Source organism: Tachyglossus aculeatus, chromosome 26 (genome assembly GCF_015852505.1).
Source record: "Tachyglossus aculeatus isolate mTacAcu1 chromosome 26, mTacAcu1.pri, whole genome shotgun sequence".
Taxonomy (NCBI): Eukaryota; Metazoa; Chordata; class Mammalia; order Monotremata; family Tachyglossidae; genus Tachyglossus; species Tachyglossus aculeatus.
The window spans coordinates 1,822,514-1,842,116 of NC_052091.1; the positions used below are offsets into that span (position 1 = coordinate 1,822,514).

The following is a 19,603-nucleotide window of genomic DNA, read 5'->3' on the forward strand; positions in this document are numbered from 1 at the left end:
ACCTGTACATATCTATTCTATTCATTTCATTTTGTTAGTATGTTTGGTTTTGTTCTCTGTCTCCCCCTTTTAGACTGTGAGCCCACTGTTGGGTAGAGACCGTCTCTATATGTTGCCAACTTGTACTTCCCAAGTGCTTAGTACAGTGCTCTGCACACAGTAAGCGCTCAATAAATACGATTGATTGATTGATTGATTGACTGGGCTTCTCAGGGACCCAGGTCTCCCCACACCTACCCTGGGGGGACACTGGATCTGGAAGGGGAAGGCCGGGCCTGGGCGGGTTCCCCAACCCGAACAGGGAACTATCTCCAGAAAATGGAGAGGGCATAAATAGGGCAGGGCCAATGCTCCCAAATAGTAGAACTCCCTTGCACGGTCTCAGGAAGGTGTCCTCCCTCACACATCGGCATCGACAATGGTATTTACTAAGTGCCTACGATAAACACGGCACTGTACTAAACACTTGGTAGAGTACAAGAGTTGGCAGTCACGTTCCATGCCCCCACTAAGCTGACAGTCTAGAAACATGCTCTCTAGAGACATACATGCTCCCTAACTGCATTTACCCTGCACACATTCCTATGGCATGCAGCGTGGCTCAGTGGAAAGAGCACGGGCTTTGGAGCCAGAGGTCATGGGTTCAAATCCCAGCTCTGCCACTTGTCAGCTGTGTGACTTTGGGCAAGTCACTTCACTTCTCTGTGCCTCAGTTACCTCATCTGTAAAATGGGGATTAAGACTGGAGCCCCACATGGGACAACTTTCCCAGCGCTTAGAACAGTGCTTTGCACATAGTAAGCGCTTAATAAATGCCATTATTATTATTATTATGGCATCTTCACTTCTGCTCATTCTCTGAGGTCTCCACTTCATCAATCATATTTATTGAGCGCTTACTGTGTGCAGAGCACTCCACAATCCTCTCCCAGCCCCATGGTACTTATGTCCACATCTGTCATTTACTGATTTATATTAACATCTCTCCCCCACTTTAGACTGTAAGCTCGTTGAGGGCAGGGAATGTGTCTAATGTCCTGTTGGACTCTCCCAAGTGCTTCGTATGGTGCTCTGCATGCAGTAAGCGCTCAGTAAATAGAACTGAATGAAGAGAAATAATAATAATGGTATTTATTAAGCGCTTACTATGTGCAAAGCACTGTTCTAAGCACTGGGGAGGTTACAAGGTGATCAGGTTGTCCCACGGGGGGCTCACAGTCTTAATCCCCGTTTTACAGATGAGGTAACTGAGGTACAGAGAAGTTAAGTGACTTGCTCAAAGTCACACAGCTGGCAAGTGGTGGAGCAGTGATTTGAACCCATGACCTCTGACTCCAAAGCCCGGGCTCTTTCCACTGAGCCACGTAATATTGTATTTTCCCAAGCGCTTAGTACAGTGCTCTGCACACAGTAAGCCCTCAATAAATATGATTGACTCACTGATTGAACTCCACCCACCCTCAGTCCCTGCCCTACCCCTTCCTCCCCTCTCAGAGGGCTCACTTGACTGGCTTCTCCAGGGTACAGTAGGCGGTGAAAGCCTGGAGCTGCTGCTGAACCCCGCTCAGCGAGTTGGCGAATTTCTGGTTGCTGATGAGTCCCACGGTGCGCTCGATCCAAGCCAGGAGCTCGCCCGCCAGCTCCTCGTACCGCTCAATGATCTTCCCGATCTCCAGCACCTGGTCCAGGACCTGGGTGGGGTGGAGGGAGGAGGCAGGGGGCACGAGAGGGAGCATGGGGGGGTCGGAGCGTTTCATCTCCCACCGGGCATCCGGCCAGCCCTCTTGGGCCAGCTCAGGATGTGGATGGGGACGGGGACACGGCTCCCCGTGGGCCTCGGTTTCCCCCTCAGAAATAAGAGGAGAAGGGCAGGTTTGCTGCCCCCAGGAGTGGGGCAGGCTGGCTGGCAAGAGTTGGGGGGTCCCGGGGACCCTCTGCAGGGACTGGCGGGAGGAGGGAACTTGCCCGGGGCCCTGCTGCTCCAGGCAGAACCCTACCCCTAATTTGAGCCCTTTCCCTTGCCTCTGGGGCCTCCAGGAACTGCTTCCGATGCCAAGACCTGACCTCACCCTCCAGCCCGAGCTCCTTGCTCTTGTCAAACTGACCAGCCCACCATACTCCTCCCAAGACTCCCGTGGCCCTGAGCCATTCCCCCAACCTGGGCTGCCCTCCCTCCTCCTCCTCTTTCTGCACCACAATCCCTCCTGAAAGCCACCTCCTCCAGGAAGCCTTCCCAGAGGGGACCACCCACGGCTCCACTCACTCCAGGATCCCCAGCTCCCCCCAGCATTGACGTCTCTCGGTGACGGTGCGTCTGGATTTCTGTCTCCTGCCCTCGAATTGATCTGGTGTGGTCTCTGGGTTTTATGCCTCCTCGGCTGTGGGTGTGTGCATAGAAAGAGGTGTCCCTTGCTCCCCACCACCTCCCCCATCAGACCGTCTGGCCCTGGAGGGCTGTGACTCTGCTTTTTTCCTTCCTCTGCCCCACCCCACAGAGCTCAAGCCCCTGGGGGGACTCTGACCCTCACGGTGCTGTGCTGCTACGGTCAGAAGCAGAATCCTGGGCTGGGAGGACTGCGGCTTGAGCCAGGAATAGCGTTGCTCTTGGGTTTCCATTCCGATGACTGACACAAGACTTCACCAGTCGCCAGAGGCCCATCCCGGGGATTTGGCCAATCTCCAGAAGTCCCTCCGGGGCTCCGCGCTCCTCCCACCCCCTGGCCCTTCCCATCTCTTACCTTCCCGATCCGCTTGCCCTCCACAGCCAGGGCCTTCATCTTGGAGAAGTAGTGGTAGAAGGAGACCACGTAAGTGATGATGGATTTCTCATCGGGCGTCTCCATGTTCACATCTTGTGGGGAATGGGACAGGACAGGGAACAATGGGCAGGGAATGGGTCTGTTTATTGCTACAGTATGCTCTCTTACGTGTTTAGTAGAATGCTCTGCACACAGCAAGCGCTCAATAACTACAATTGAATGAATGGATGAATGAATTGGGAGGAGGGTGGAGGGGACATGTTGTGGGCAGGGAATGTGTCTCCTGACTTTGCCATTGTGTACCCTACCAAGCGCTTCGGACAGTGCTCTGCACACAGTAAGCACTCAATAAATACAACTGACGGATTGATTCCCCCTGTTCCCAGGATCCCCTCTGCCCCCCTAAGTCAGTCAATCATATTTATTGCGTGCTTACTGTGTGCAGAGCACTGTATTCCATGCTTGGATGAGTACACTAGAACAATAAACAGACAAATTCCCGGCCCACAGCAAGTCTACAGTCTAGATGATGAGCTATGTGCCATTTGGAAAGGCTGGAAAGGGAAGGAGGCAGCAAAACTGAGATCCACGCGCCACGGGGCATTTGTGGGGATAGTGACCCTGGGCCCAGGGGTGGCTGTAGGCACGTCACTGGGGGACTTGAGAAGCAGCACGGCGTAGTCGATAGAGCCCAGGCCTGGGGGTCAGAAGGTCATGGGTTCTAATCCCGGCCCTGCCACTTATCTACTGGGTAACCTTGGGCAAGTCATTTCACTTGCCTGTGCCTCAGTTCCTTCATCTGTAAAACGGATTGAGACTGTGAGCCCCACGTGCGACAGGGACTGTGTCCAACCTGATTTGCTTGTATCCACCCCAGAGCTTAGTACAGTGCCTGGTACATAGCAAGCACTTAAATACCATAATTATTATTGTTATTATAGTTACCCCTGTATGACAGGCATGGAGAGAGCTGAGGGCATGGAGGTCAGGCCCCAGCTGACCCCAGGGGGAAGGATAGGAGGCGGGGGCCAGGGACTTACCCTCAGGATCCAGGAGTTTGGCGAGCCCCAACTGCTGCTCTGCCGTGCGGAAGGCTTGCTGCAGGTTGTAGGTGGCGTTGGACTTGGTCAGTTTGCTGAAGTCCACCAGGTCTGGCCTGGAGACCCCAAGAAAAGAGAAGAAGGGCGGGTGAGGAAGGCCTTGGGGAAACTCATCCCAGGGTCCTGAGTGCAAATCCAGAGTCTTCCCTTCTGTATCACCTATGAACTTGGGTCTGTTCCCCTTAAGTATTTTTTGTATTCTCCCAAGCGCTTAGTATAGTGCTCTGCATGCGTTAAGCAGTCAATAAATATGATTGACTGACAAAATCCCTCCTCTCCCAACCCCACAGCACTTACATGCAGACTCATCTGTAATTTATTTTAGTGTCTGTCACCTCTGCTAGTCTGAAAGCTCTTTGTGGGCAGGGATTGTCTATACAGTGTGACCTAGTGGTCAGACCACGGGCCCGGGAGACCGAAGGACCTGGGTTCTAATACCAACTCCACCACTTGTCTGCTGCGGGACCTTGGACAAGTTACTCTACTTCTCTGTGCCTCAGTTCCCTCATTTGTAAAATGGGGATTAAGACTGCAAACCCCGTGGGGGACAGGGACTATGTCCAACCTGATCTCCTTGTATCTTCCCCAGTGCTTAGTACAGTGCCTGGAACACAGTAAGCACTTAACAAATATTCATTCAATTCATTCAATAGTATTTATTGAGCACTTACTGAGTGCAGAGCACTGAATTAAGCGCTAGGGAGAGTACGATATAACAATAAGCAGATACGTTTGCTGCCCACAATGAGATTACAGTCTGGAAGACTATATCACAACTACCACAATTACCATGATTATTATTATGCCATTGTATTGTATGCTTCCAAGCACTTATAACAGTACTCCTACTGCTTCACAGTACTTGTGAAGCAGCATGGCATAATAATAATAATAATAATAATGATGACATTTATTAAGCACTTACTATGTGCAAAGCACTGTTCTAAGCACTGGGGAGGTTACAAGGTGATCAGGTTGTCCCATGGGGGGCTCACAGTCTTAATCCCCATTTTACAGATGAGGTAACTGCGGCACAGAGAAGTGAAGTGACTTGCTCAAAGTCACACAACTGACAACTGACAGAGCCTGGATTTGAACCCATGACCTCTGACTCCAAAGCCTGTGCTCTTTCCACTGAGCCACGCTGCATAGTGCATAGAGCACGGGCTTGGGAGTCGGAGGTTGTGGGTTCCAATCCCTGCTCTGCTACCTGTCACTGTGTGACTTTGGGCAAGTCACTTAACTTCTCCGTGCTTCAGTTACCGCATCTGTAAAATGGGGATTAAGACTGTGAGCCCCACTTGGGACAAGCTGATTGTCTTGTAATAATAATAATAGTAATAATAATGGCATTTTATTAAGCGCTTACTATGTGCAAAGCACTGTTCTAAGCACTTGTATCTACCCCAGTGCTTAGAACAGTGCTTGGCACATAGTAAGCGCTTAACAATGCCATCATTATTATTACTCTGCAGGCGGTAAGTGCTCAATAAATATTATTGATTGATTGACTGATTGATTGAATCCCACCCTGCTCTCCCTGGGTCTTCACGTGCCCTGTTGTCCCCTCCCCCTCTAAAAAGATGGAAGGCACGGAGAGGCTAGGCCGGAGCGCAGTGGGACCAAGGAGAGGGAGGTACCTGTGCCGGTGGATCAGGGCGTTGAAGGCCAGGCCATCCCGCCAGCTGGTCGTGAAGTTTTGGATGTTCACCTCGGGATACCTGGGAAGGGAAAGAAAAAAAGAAGTGTGACCTAGTGGCTAGAGCACGGGCCTGGTAGCCAGAAGGACTTGGGTTCTAATCCTAGCTCTGCCACTTGTCCGCCGTCAGGCCTTGGGCAAGTCACTTTACTTCCAAGTGCCTCAGTTACCTCATCTGTAAAATGGGGATTAAGATTGTGAGCCCCATGTGGGACAGGGAATGTGCCCAACCTGATTCTCTTGTACCTACTGCAGCTCTTAGAACAGTGCACGACACATAGTAAGCACTTAACAAATACCATTATTATTATTATTATTATCGGGAAAGGGACAGAGACATAAAGGGGAGACAAAGAGATGGACAGACAGTGGGTGGAAAGAGAGGCCAAGAGCCCAGTTATACTCTTGTCCCCAGGTGCTAATAAGAATAATAACAATAAGTAACTATGTAAGCAGCGTGAGAAGCAGCGTGGCTCAGTGGAAAGAGCACGGACTTTGGAGTCAGAGGTCGTGGGTTCAAATCCCGGCTCTGCCAATTGTCAGCTGTGTGACCTTGGGCAATTCACTTCACTTCTCTGGGCCTCAGTTACCTCATCTGTAAAATGGGGATTAAGACTGTGAGCCCGCCGTGGGACAACCTGATCACTTTGTAACCTCCCCAGCGCTTAGAACAGTGCTTTGCACATAGTAAGCGCTTAACAAATGCCATTATTATTATTATTATGTGCCTGGCACTGTACTAAGCGCTGGGGTGGATACAAGCAAATAGGGTTGGGCACAGTCTCTGTCCCACGTGGAGCTCACAGTCTCGTTCCCCGTTTTCCAGATGAGGTAACTGAGGCCCAGAGAAGTGAAGTGACTTCCCCACAGCAGACAAGTGGCGGAGCCAGGACTAGAACCCATGACCTTCTGATTCCCAGGCCCAGGCTCCATCCACTATGCCACGCTACAGTCAGCCTCGCTCCCCCCATTCCCCGGACCTCCAATTTTTCCCCATCCAATTCCGCTGAGTTGCCCCAGGCCGTGGCCGGCTTTGTCCCCGGGGATGGCTGCGAGTTCCCCCTTCGCCTGCCAGAAAGCACTGCGCCTGCTCCAGTGCCCCTCAACGGACCCAGCCTGGCTTAATGGAAAGAGCCTGGGTTTAGGAGTCAGAGGTCGTGGGTTCTAATCCTGCTCCACCGTTTATCAGCTGTGTGATAATAATAATAATAATGTTGGTATTTGTTAAGCGCTATGTGCAAAGCACCGTTCTAAGCGCTGGGGACGTTACAAGGTGATCAGGTTGTCCCACGGGAGGCTCACAGTCTTCATCCCCATTTTACAGATGAGGGAACTGAGGCACAGAGAAGTGCAGTGATTTGCCCAAAGTCACACAGCTGACAATTGGCGGAGCCGGCATTTGAACCCATGACCTCTGACTCCAAAGCCCGGGCTCTTTCCACTGAGCCACGCTGCTTCTCTGCTTCTTCTCTGCTTCACTGCTTCTTTTGCTTCTTGTGATCTTGGGCAAGTCACTTAACTTCTCTGTGCCTCAGTTACCTCATCTGTAAAATGGGGATTAAGACTGTGAGTCCCACATGGGACAATTTGATTACCTGGTACCTACCCCAGCACTCAGAACAGTGCTTGGCACATAGTAAGCACTTAACAAATACCATCATCATCATCATCATCATCATCACCCAGGTGGGCAGGAACCCAGAATGGAGGAAAATGGAGGAAGTCCAGCTAGGAAGGGGATGTGGATTTAGATTTGCACCCTTTGTCAGCCCCACGGCACTTTTGTGTGTTCAATCCGATTTGCTTGGATCTACCCCAGCGCTCAGTACAGTCCCTGGCACACAGTAAGTGCTTTACAAATACAACAATTATTACTATAATGTGCATATCCATACTTTATCCCTTCACATTAATGTCAGTCTCCCCCTCTAGACTCTAAGTTGGTTGAGGGCAGGGAACACGTCTACCAACTCTGTTCTGTTGTACTCTCCTCATATCAGACAGATAATTGCTCTCCCTCACTTCAAAACCTTATTGAAGGGCAATCTCCTCCAAGAAGCCTTCCCTAAGCCCTCCTCTCTTCTCCCACTCCCTTTTCCGCCGTTCTTACTTGCTCCATCATTCATATTCCTTCCCATCCCCACAGCACATATATATATATCTGTAATTTGTGTATTTATTTATATTAACATCTGTCTCTCCCTCTAGACTGTGAGCTCACTGTGGGCAGGAATGGGTCTGTTTATTATATTGTATTCTCCCAAGCGCTTAGTACAGTGCTTTGCACAAAGTAAGCACTCAATAAATTACGATTGAATGAATGCTCTCCCAAGCACTTAGTACAGTGCTCTGCACACAGTAAGCGCTCAGTAATAATAATAATAATAATGATGATGGCATTTGTTAAGCGGTTACTACGTGCAATGCACTGTTCTAAGCGCTGGGGAGGATACAAGGTGATCAAGTTGTCCCACGTGGGGGTCACAGTCTTAATCACCGATTTACTGATGAGGTAACTGAGGCACAGAGAAGTTAAGTGACTTGCCCAAAGTCACAAGGCTGACAAGCGGTGGAGCCGGTATTAGAAGCCATGACCTCTGACTCCCAAGCCCGGGTTCTTTCCACTGAGCCACGCTGCTTCCCTACCAGTAAATACGATTGATTGATGTAGTATTTATTATGAAGTGTGAAGTATTTATTATATTAATGTCTGTCTCCCCCTCCAGACTATAAGCTGGTTGTAGGCAGGGAACACGTCTACTAACTCTGTTATAGTGTACTCTCCTAAGCCCTTAGTTTGGTGCTCTGCACAGAGCAAGTGCTCAATAAATGACTGACTGAAAGTATAAAGTATTTATTTATATTAATGTCTGCCTCCCCCTCTAGACAGTAAACTCTATGGGAAGAGTACATGTCTACCAACTCTGTAAAATGTGGATTAAGACTGTGAGCCCCATGTGGGACAAGGAATGTGTCCAACCTGATTCTCTTATAATAATAATAATAATGGTATTTTGTTAAGTGCCTATTATGTTCCAAGCACTGTTCTAAGCACTGGGCTATTCGTTCATTCATTCAATCATATTTATTGAGCGCTTACTGTGTGCAGAGCATTGTACTAAGTGCTTGGGAAGTACAAGTTGGCAACATATAGAGACGGTCCCTACCCAACAACAGGCTCACAGTCTAGAAACAAGGCTAGATACAAGGTAATCAGGTTGTTCCATGTGGGGCTCACAATCTTAATCCCCATTTTACAGATGAGGTAACTGACAGAGAACAGAGAAGTGAAGTGACTTGCCCAAAGTCACACAGCTGATAAGTGGCTGAGCCAGAATAAGAACCCACAACATCTATGCTCTTGCCACTGAGCCATGCTGCTTCTTTATCTTGTATGTATCTTGTATCTATCTTGTACCTACCCCAGGCCTTAGAACAGTGCTTGACACACAATAAGCGCTTAACAAATACCACTATTATTACTGGGAAAGGGATAGAGACATAAAGGCATGATACAGCATGGAGAGACAGTGGGCGGAAAGAGAGGCTAAAAGCCCAGTTATACTCTTGTCCCCCAGATGCAAGTCAGCCAAGGTCCCTCAACCCCCCAGACCTCCAGTTTTTCCCCATCCATTTCCCCTGAGCTGTTATAAAGAACTCTCCCAAGCGCTTAGTACAGTGCTGTGCATACGGTAAGCACTCCATAAACACGATTGATTGACTGAATGACTGAAAGGTCATCATACCCAGCCGTCTTCATCTGGCACCAGAGCAACAGGGCGTCCTTGGCCGAGCGGGTTTCTCTATTGTCTTCGGCCTCTATCTTGATGACCTGGATCTGGGTGAGGGACATCGGGGTCAAAGAGGGACTGAACCCCCCTGCCCGAAGACCCCTGAGCAGTCGGGGGGCGGTGGGGACCCTGGGAGGGCTGGAGACGGGGGCGCAGAAGGGACCGGGCTCCCGGGGGGAGAGGGCTTCAGGCCTCATTCCTAGTCCTGGGACTGGGGTCTAGGAGTGAAGTGATGACACTGTGGGCAAAGCATGCATCTACCAACTCTGTTACGTTGTCCTCTCTCAAGCTCTGAACACAGTAAGCGCTCAATAAATACCTTTGATTGACTGCTTGAGGTCCCCGGGGTGGACTTATTACAGTGTTCTGCACAAGCTAAGCACTCGATAAATACCATCGATTGATTGACTGAGGTCACTGGGGTGGAATTAATCCAGTGCTCTGCTCATAGTGAGAGCTCAATAAATGCCGGTGACATTGATTTATTGAGGACTTGGTATAGTGCTCTCCATATGGTAAATGCTCAATAAATACCGTTGATTGGTTGAGATTCCTGGGGTGGACTTAGTCCAGTGCTCTGCACAAAGTAAGCGCTCAATAAGTATCACTGATTGATTGGTTGGTTGAGATCCCCACGGTGCTCTGCACACGGTAAGCGCTCAACAAATGCCATTGATTGATGATTGATTGGTCTAGGCACGAGGGTGGGGGTCCCCACTGGGGGTTCCAGGACCTGGGGTGGACTCCAGGGGCGGCGGGGCGGGCCCTGGCCTTGCCCACGGTACCTGGAAGCGGAGGATGATGGTCCACACCAGCCCCAGCGTGAGGCGGTGGTTGCCGTCCACGATGTCGTGGGAGCCGACGTTCTCCAGGTGCACCCGCTGCTCCTTCAGAAACTGCAGCGCCTTGTCCACGTTCTCCAGGGAGTGGATTCGCATCCGGCCCCGCGTGGGCCGAGGCTGTGAGGCCCCGAGGCCGGGAGGAGGCCGGGCCCGTCATGCCCTGACTTGCTCCCTTTATTCCTCTTCCCTCCCAGGCCCACTGGATTTATGTCCAGTAGGGACTGTCTCTATATGTTGCCAACTTGTGCTTCCCAAGCGCTTAGTACAGTGCTCTGCACACAGTAAGCGCTCAATAAATACGATTGATGATGATGATGATGATCTGTCATTTATGAGTGGATAGTAATGTCTGTCTCCTCCTCCAGATTCGTGGTGGCCAGGGAATGTATCCGTTTATTGTTATAGTGTACTCTCCCAAGTGCTTAGTACAGTGCTCTGCACAGAGTAAGTGCTCCATAAATACGATTGAATGAATAAATGAATAATAATTATAATAATGGCATTTATTAAGCGCTTACTATGTGCAAAGCACTGTTCTAAGCGCTGGGGAGGTTACAAGATGATCAAGTTGTCCCACGGTGGGCCTCACAGTCTTAACCCCTATTTTACAGATGAGGTAACTGAGGCACAGAGAAATTAAGTGACTTGCCCAAAGTCACACAGCTGACAACTGGCGGAGTCGGGATTTGAACCCATGACCTCGGACTCCAAAGCCCGGGCTCTTTCCACTGAGACACGATAGGCGGAGTCAGACCTCCACTTCCCCAGCCCCAAGCCCACTATCACTTTATTCCCCACCATGGGCCCACAAGCAACATGGAGAAGCAGTGTGGTGGCCTAGCGGTTAGAGCACAGGCTTGGGAGTCAAAAAGACCTGGGTTCTAATCCCAGTTCTGCCACTCGTCAGCTGCGTGACCTGGGGCAAGTCACTTTACTTCTCTGGGCCTGAGTTACCTCATCTATCTGTAAAATGGGGATTAACATTGTGAGCCCCCACGCGGGGCAGGGACTGTGTCCAAACTGACGGACTTGTATCTACCCCAGCGCTTGGTACAGTGTCTGGCACATAGTAAGCGCTTAAGAGATACCACAAAACAAAGAAACAGACAGAGGCCCCACCACCCCACCGAGGCCGCGGGGGGCCCGTCCCTTCCTCACCAGGGGCTCCCCAGAGAGCACCTCGAGCAGCTGCGTAAGCACGTAGCCGTCGCGCAGGTCGCTGTACAGGTCCCCGATGCGGCACGACACGCGCGCCAGGTGCGAGTTCACCCACTTGGTGAAGGTTTTCTTCTGCACCGCCTCACGCTCATCTGCCGGGGGGAGGGGGAGACCGGATTCCAAAACTGATAACACTTCTACACACACTCACACTCTCTTTCTTCCCCACCCCCCAGAAGCAGTGTGGCCTAGTGGAAAGAGCCCGAGCCTGGGAGGACCTGGGTTCTAACCATGGCTCTGCCAACTGCTTGCTGCATGACCTTGGGCAAGTCACTTACCTTCTCTGTGCCTCAGTTACCTCGCCTGAAAAATGGGGACTAAGAGTGGAAGCTCTATGTGGGACAGGGACTGTGTTCAACCTCATTAACTTATAGTGGTTGGCCCATAGGAAGCGCTTTTGTTTCTTTAAATGGCATTTATTAAGTGCTTACTATGTGCAAAGCACTGTTCTAAGCGCTGGGAAGGATACAAGGTGATCAGGTTGTCCCACGGAGGGCTCAGTCTTCATCCCCACTTTACAGACGAGGTAACTGAGGCCCAGAGAAGTTAAGTGACTTGCCCAAAGTCACACAGCTGACAATCAATCAATCAATCAATCGTATTTATTGAGCGCTTACTGTGTGCAGAGAACTGTACTAAGCGCTTGGGAAGTACAAGTTGGCAACATATAGAGACAGTCCCTACCCAACAGTGGGCTCACAATCTAGAAGGGGGAGACAGAGAACAAAACCAAACACATTAACAAAATAAAATAAATATAATAGATAAGCACAAGTAAAATAAATAAATAAATAGAGTAACAAATATGTACAAACACACATACACATATACAGGAGCTGTGGGGAAGGGAAGGAGGCAGGACAGGGGGGATTTGAACACATGATCTCTGACTCCAAAGCCCGGGCTCTTTCCACTGCGCCACGCTGCTTCTCATCTCGCTTAACAAGTACCATAATCATTATTATTATTATTTTTCTCTGGGCCTCAGTTTCCTCTAATTGTAAAACGGGCATTCAATCCTACCCCCTCCTACTCAGACCATGAGTCCCATGTGGGACAGAGATTGTGTCCAACCTGATAATAGTAGTAATAACAAAAATGGTATTAGTTAAGCACTTACTTTGTCAGGCACTACACTAAGCGCTGGGGAGGATACAGGCAAATCAAACTGGACACAGTCCCTGTTCCACATGGGACTCACAATCTCAATCCCCATTTTCCAGACGAGGTAACTGAGGCCCAGAGAAGTGAAGTGACTTGCACAAGGTCACACAGCAGACAAGTGGTGGAGCCGGCGCTAGAACCTGTGACCTTTCGACTCCCAGGTTTGGGGTCTATCTACTGCGCCATGCTGCATCCCCTGTAAGGACCCTGGTGCTTCGAAAAGTGCTTGACACTCGGTAAGCGCTTGACAAATGCCAAAAAAACACAACTCAGAATCACCCCAGGCTCCCTGCGCCCCCAGTCACCCAGGACCCCTCCCTTAGTCCCGGCCCCCGGCCCCTACCTGCCAGGGCGCGGATGCGTGAGCACTCGAAGAGCGAGGCGGCGGCGGCTGCGGGGGCCGCAGGGTCCCGTTCTCGCTCGCGCTCCCAGCCGCGCTCGGGACTCTCCCACCGAGGGCCATTGTTGTTGTTCGACCCCGGAACCGCCGGCATCTCCATGTTGTCCAACTCGGCCGGGCCCGGCACGTTGGCCATCGGGAAGTCGCCACCCTGGTGGCCGAGGGAAGAGGAATGATCATAACAATAATAATAATAACGATGATAATAATAGTCGTATTTGCTAAGCGCTTACTACACGTCAAGCAATCGACCAATCAATTGTACTTATCGAGTGCTTAGTCTGTGCAAAGCACTGTATTAAGTGCTTGGGAGAGTAATAATAACGATGGCATTTATTAAGCGCTTACTATGTGCAAAGCACTGTTCTAAGCACTGGGGAGGTTACAAGGTGATCAGGTTGTCCCATGGGGGGCTCATAGTCTTGATCCCTATTTTACAGATGAGGGAACTGAGGCCCAGAGAAGTGAAGGGACTTGCCCAAAGTCACACAGCTGACAAGTGGTGGAGCCGGGATTTGAACCCATGACCTCTGACTCCAAAGCCCATGCTCTTTCCACTGAGCCACACTGCTTCTCTACACTAGCGGTGCTTGAGTACACTAGAAAAGTGTTGACAGACACAGTGACCAACCTGTCTTAGAGGATAGAACCCGGGCCTGAGTGTCAGAATGACCTGGGCTCTGATCCTGACTCTGCCACTTATCTACTGTAAGTCCTTGGGCAAGCCACTTCACTTATCTGGACCTCAGTTTCCTCATCTGTAAAATGAGGACTAAGACCATGAGCCCCATGTGGGACAGGGACTGTGTCCAACCTGATTAGTTTCTATCTACCCCAGTGTTTAGAACAGTGCTTGACAGATAGTATGTGCTTAACATATACCATCATTATTATTATTATAGAAACATTCCCTGCCCACAGTGAGCTTACAGCCTAGAAGCACTGTTCTAGGCACTGGGAAAAGACACAAGGCAATCTGGTCAGACACAGTCCCTGTCGCACATTCATTCCTTCAATCACATTTATTTAGCACTTACTATGTGCAAAGCACAGGACTCACAATCTAAGGAGGAGGGAGAACAGGTATTAAATCCCCATTATCCAGATGAAGTAACTGAGGCCCAGAGAAGTGAAGGGACTTGCCCAAGGCCACATAGCAGGCACGTGACAGGGTCAGGATTAGAACCGAGGCCCTCTGACTCCCACGGCCTGGAAAGTCTTGGGACTTGTGGGGCAGCTTTCTGAGACCGGAAGGGAATGGGAACGGGTCAGAGTCTCAGGTTGAAGGTCGGTATCAGAATGCATTAGGCGGGCCAAGTGCACCACAGGAGCACTGGGTTCAGGTCTCCCAGCGGGAGGGGACAGAAGGAAAAGAACAGCAGAGGCATGTGGGAGTCACAGGCAAACTAGGCCTGGCTCATGGTCTCCTGGCCCCAGGAGATTTTCGGTCAGCACTTTATGTGTCCGATGTCCACCGGATAGAGTCAGAGGAACTGCCGGCCATTAGGAAGGGGAGCAAAATTCACGGGGCAGGCATGGCAGGGGTGAAGGAAAGGACGGAGGAGAGGGCGGGGGGCTTAGCACCACCCCCTGCATATGGCCAGAGAGAGCAGGAAGGTGCCTTAGGACCCCTCTAGACTGTAAGCTCATTGTGGGCAGGGAATGTGTCTGTTATGTTGTTATATTGTACTCTCCCAAGCACTTAGTACAGTGCTCTGCATGCAGTAAGAACTCAATAAATATGATTGACTGACTGCCGGGATGGTGTCTGGTGACCCCAGGGAGGCCTTCGTTGTGGGCTGGGGCCAACAGCTGATCTGACGAGGGAGCCAGGCCACAGGGGCCCAAGACTCAGAGTGAGAGGTTGGGGCTCAGAAATGGGGGGGTGGGTCCCCGAGGCTAAGTAGCGAGGGGGTGGTAGGTGACTTAGGGTCGGGTTGACCAGCTGGGAAAGAACACTGACCACCTGGCCTTCGGAGACATGGAGACAGTGGATCTAGTGGATAGACCCCGGACCTAGGAGTCAGAAGGACCTTGATTCTAATCCCAGCTCTGCCCCATGTCTGCTGTGTGACTGTGGGCAAGTCACTTCACTTCTCTGGGCCTCAGTTCCCTCCTCTGTAAAATGGGAATTAAGACTGTGAGCCCCACGTGGGACACAGACTGTGTCCAATCTGATTAGCTTGTATCTATCCCAGTGCTTAGAAGAGTACCTGGAAAACAGTAAGCGCTTAACAAATATCAATCAAAAAAAGAACCCGGGTAGAGCAGATTGTACACCATCTTTAAGTCACCCGCCTCTGAAGGACTTGGAACATTCATGATTTTCCTGGTGCTTGACTGAGGGTTGGTTCTTTAGTATCCCAGAGAGCCACAAAAATCAATAAATATCAGACAGCCCTCTTTTCCTGGATTGGCCTTCAACAAACTGACCATCTGTCCTGCTTGGCCTTCCCCACAGCACCTGTATATATGTTTATATGTTTGTACATATTTATTACTCTATTTATTTATTTATTTTACTTGTACATATCTATTCTATTTACTTTATTTTGTTAGTATGTTTGGTTTTGTTCTCTGTCTCCCCCTTTTAGACTGTGAGCCCACTGTTGGGTAGGGACTGTCTCTATATGTTGCCAACTTGTACTTCCCAAGTGCTTAGTACAGTGCTCTGCACACAGTAAGCGTTCAATAAATACGATTGATTGATTGATTGATTGATCCTTCACCTAGCTGAGGGCAGAGCTCTCAGAGCTCTCAGCTCTGCCTCTCATGGAGGAGGCCTTTCGGCTCTAGGGACTGATGAAATCGTGGCATCAAAGGTCAGAGGTCAACAGTGATTTTAAGGCTAAGGTTCAGTGATCTCAGAGTGATTGATTGGAACTGGGAGATGACCAAGCTCAGCATTTCCCTGAGCCTAAGCCCCTCACGATTTCTCCCTCTGGGTTCAGATGGCTGGGCTTTGTGGGCAGGGAATGTATCTGTTACATTGTCCTCTCCCAAGCACTTAGTACAGTGCTCTGCACATAGTAAGCACTCAATAAATACAACTGAATGATGGACAGACTGACTGACTTTTTCCTGAGCTTCTGTCTTGGGGAGAGTGTTGTGGTGCCAAGCAGAGTTTCATTCATTCAATTGTATTTATTGAGCGCTTACTGTGTGCAGAGCACTGTACTAAGCACTTGGAAAGTACAAGTTGGTAACATACAGAGATGGTCCCTACCCAACAGTGGGCTCACAGTCTAGGTTGAGAGCTTGAACTTGTGTCTTAACACTCAATGTCTCCCCATTTCTGACAATTGGGGGTGGGGTCATGTATGGCCACTGCCAACCATGGAGCAGGGGTGTCAAGCACCCCTCCTCACCCTCCTCAGGCTTAAACCCCATCCTGTCGCTCCAAACACGGCCTGTCTGAAACTTAAAGATGGGGCAGAGATACCAGGGTAGAAAAGTCAACTGGGGCAGAGACACTGGGGCAGAAGTGATAGCTGGGGCAGAGACATGAGGGTAAAAGAGACAGCCAGGGGAGAGGGAGTGAGGGAGAGAAAGAGGTAGATAGAGAGAGAGAGAGAGAGAGAGAGAGAAAGGGAGAGAGAGAGACTGTGTGTGTGCATGCGTATGTGTATGTGTGTGTTGGAGGACGGCAGTTTGCCCACGGAGAAGCAGCATAGCCTAGAGGAAAGAGTACGGGCATGGAGGTCAAAGGAAAGGACCTGGGTTCAAATCCCAGTTCCGCCACTTGGCTGTGTGACCTTGGGCAAGTCACTTAACTTCTCTGGGCCTCAGTTACCTCCTCTGTAAAATGGGGATTAAGATTGTGAGCCCCATGTGGGACAGGGATTATGTCCAACCTGATTAACTTGTATCTACCTCAGCACTTGGAACAGTGCCTGGCCCTTCTAGACTGTGAGCACGTTGTTGGGTAGGGACTGTCTCTATATGCTGCCGACCTGTACTTCCCAAGCACTTAGTACAGTGCTCTGCACAGAGTAAGCACTCAATAAATACGATTGAATGAATGAGTGAATAGTAAGCGCTTAACAAGTATGATAATTATTTATTACTGTTTATTAAGTCACTTTGCTTCTCTGGGCTTCAGTTACCTCATCTATAAAATGGGGATTGAGACTGTGAGCCCCATGTGCGACAGGGACTGTGTCCAACCCGATTTGCTTTTAATAATAATAATAATGATGTCATTTATTAAGCGCTTACTATGTGCAAAGCACTGTTCTAAGCGCTGGGGAGGTTACAAGGTGATCAGGTTGTCCCACGTGGGGCTCACAGTCTTCATCCCCATTTTACAGATGAGGGAACTGAGGCCCAGAGAAGTTAAGTGACTTGCCCAAAGTCACACAGCTGACAATTGGCGGAGTCGGCATTTGAACCCATGACCTCTGATTCCAAAGCCCGCGCTCTTTTCCACTGAGCCACGCTGCTTTTACCTACCCCAGGGCTTAGCCTGGCATATAGTAAGCGCTTAACAAGTACCAATACCATTATTATTATTATATTATTCAGTTCCCTCATCTGTAAAATGGAGATAAGACTGAGAGCCCCAGGTGGGACAGGGACTATGTTCAACCTGATTATCTTGTACTTACCTCAGCATTTAGAACAGTGCCTGCACATAGTAAGTGCTTAACCAATACCACTTAAAACATATATAAATATATGTCTATGTATAAATATATTTGTATATACGTGTAATCAATCAATCAATCAATCAATCGTATTTATTGAGCGCTTACTATGTGCAGAGCACTGTACTAAGCGCTTGGGAAGTACAAATTGGCATCACATAGAGACAGTCCCTACCCAACAGTGGGCTCACAGTCTAAAAGGGGGAAAATCCCCATCAGACTGACACAGGCTTCAGGTGAATGAATCACTGGACACAGGGTGACCCCTCATAGAAAATGGCCAAAAGTTACAACCCAGAGCCCTGCCCCAGTTGATCCGTGTGCAGATACTATGTGTATTCTGTACACACACATTGTCCTGGGACTCGAGCTGCCGCACACTCATGGTAGTCCCCTGCCCCTGGCCCTCAGCTGGACTCGGCCTCAAGCCTCTACACAGCCTGCGCTATAGAAAGAGCCCACATAGGCTATCTATCCCTAGTCTTAGCTCCATGGCACCCAGGGGTGGGGTGGAGGTTGGTTCTGGTCCAGTTGTGGCTACCGTCCCCTGCTAAAGCCCACCCCACCAGTGGCTGCCCTGGGCCACATACGGCCAAGAACCAAGGGGGCCCGGTGGACCCTCTCCCCCCATGAGGGATCCCCTGCCACGGGAACTGAGGGCCCATTCCTGAGTGGCCACCCTGCAGCTGTAGGGCCGGAAGGGCATCCCATGCGGAATGAAGGCACTGTAACATGCATGTTCTGGGACACCCATGTAGGCCCATGAGCATCCCATACAGGCATACATGCCCCCCCCCCCCACTCAAACACAACCACTCGAGGGTACCCCCGAGCCTGCTCACACGTGTACAAACACATGTCCATGCACTGTCACACACCTAGGATGCCTCCCACCATCGCCTGGCTCCTCTCGGCCTCCAGGGAGGCCCAGTGGGCCCAGAGGGCAGGGCCGCTGTCCACCCGGCTAGGATGGCCAGGGGATGAGCCCACTGTTGGGTAGGGGCTGTCTCTATATGTTGCCAATTTGTACTTCCCAAGCGCTTAGTACAGTGCTCTGCACATAGTAAGCGCTCAATAAATACGATTGATGATGATGATGATGATGATGATGATGGGGGAGGAGATAACAGGCTTTCAGAGGCCACCGAGGGAGTGGGCAGCGTGCGACCCTGCTCCCGGGTGCAGAGGATGCTCGGTGCGTGCCAGGCCCGACTCCCCCCCTCCCCTTCTCTGGTGCAGGCGACGGGCAGTGGGGGACCGGATGATGAGGAAGGGGAGGTGAGGGATGCTGAGGGAGGGGAGGGGGAGATGATGGGAGGGTGCAGGAGGCGCCCATCTCACCTGGGCACCCCCGGCTCGGGCTGACACCTTGGAGTGGTGCCCCTTCCCCGGCCGCCCGACCCCTGCTCCTGCTCCTCCAGCTTCTCCTGGTCCTGGCCTGGATCTGGTCCTGGTCTGGGCCCGGTCCTGATCCGGTCCTGGCGCCGGGGACCCGGGCCGCATGCGCCGCTGAGAAGCGGGTGTCCGTCCCTCTGTCCTCCCGTCCGTCCCTCCCTCCCTCCCTGTCTGTACCGGGGCCTCGGAGGCCGGAGATGGCGGAGGACGGGGAGGGGAGGGGGAGCCGAGCACGCGCACTCGCAGCCCCCGGTGCGCGCCCCCCCGGGGCCCCGGGCCCCCGGCCCTCCCCGCCTCGGACCAACATAGACGGGGCTGGATGGGGGGGGGGGCGAGCGCAGCCGGCCCTCTTCCCCTAATTCTGTGGTAGCATCCTCTCCCAAGCGCTTTGCACGTAGTGAGCGCTCAATACCTGCCCCTGATGGATTGACAGCCTTTTAGACTGTGAGCCCACTGGTGGGTAGGGACTGTCTCTATATGTTGCCAATTTGTACTTCCCAAGCGCTTAGTATAGTGCTCTGCACACAGTAAGCGCTCAATAAATACGATTGATGATGATGATGATGTCTCTATATGTTGCCAGCTTGCG

The 19,603-nt window shown here is 50.9% G+C and overlaps 1 protein-coding gene across 2 annotated transcripts in view; it reads right to left on the reverse strand.

Moving 5' to 3' along the window:
• Positions 1-19,115, reverse strand: part of SPTBN4 (spectrin beta, non-erythrocytic 4) — a 65,937-nt gene extending 46,822 nt beyond the window's left edge. For both annotated transcript variants that reach the window (XM_038767110.1, XM_038767109.1), the window contains exons 1-9: positions 18,961-19,115; positions 12,917-13,124; positions 11,350-11,501; positions 10,135-10,308; positions 9,305-9,396; positions 5,500-5,580; positions 3,800-3,915; positions 2,739-2,851; positions 1,504-1,691 (exon numbers count right to left, since the gene is read on the reverse strand). In XM_038767110.1, coding sequence (XP_038623038.1) covers positions 1,504-1,691; positions 2,739-2,851; positions 3,800-3,915; positions 5,500-5,580; positions 9,305-9,396; positions 10,135-10,308; positions 11,350-11,501; positions 12,917-13,109 — 1,109 coding nt within the window. In that variant the 5' untranslated portion in view covers positions 13,110-13,124; positions 18,961-19,115. The remainder of the gene's footprint in view (positions 1-1,503; positions 1,692-2,738; positions 2,852-3,799; positions 3,916-5,499; positions 5,581-9,304; positions 9,397-10,134; positions 10,309-11,349; positions 11,502-12,916; positions 13,125-18,960) is intronic.
• Between the last annotated feature and the right edge of the window lie 488 nt (positions 19,116-19,603).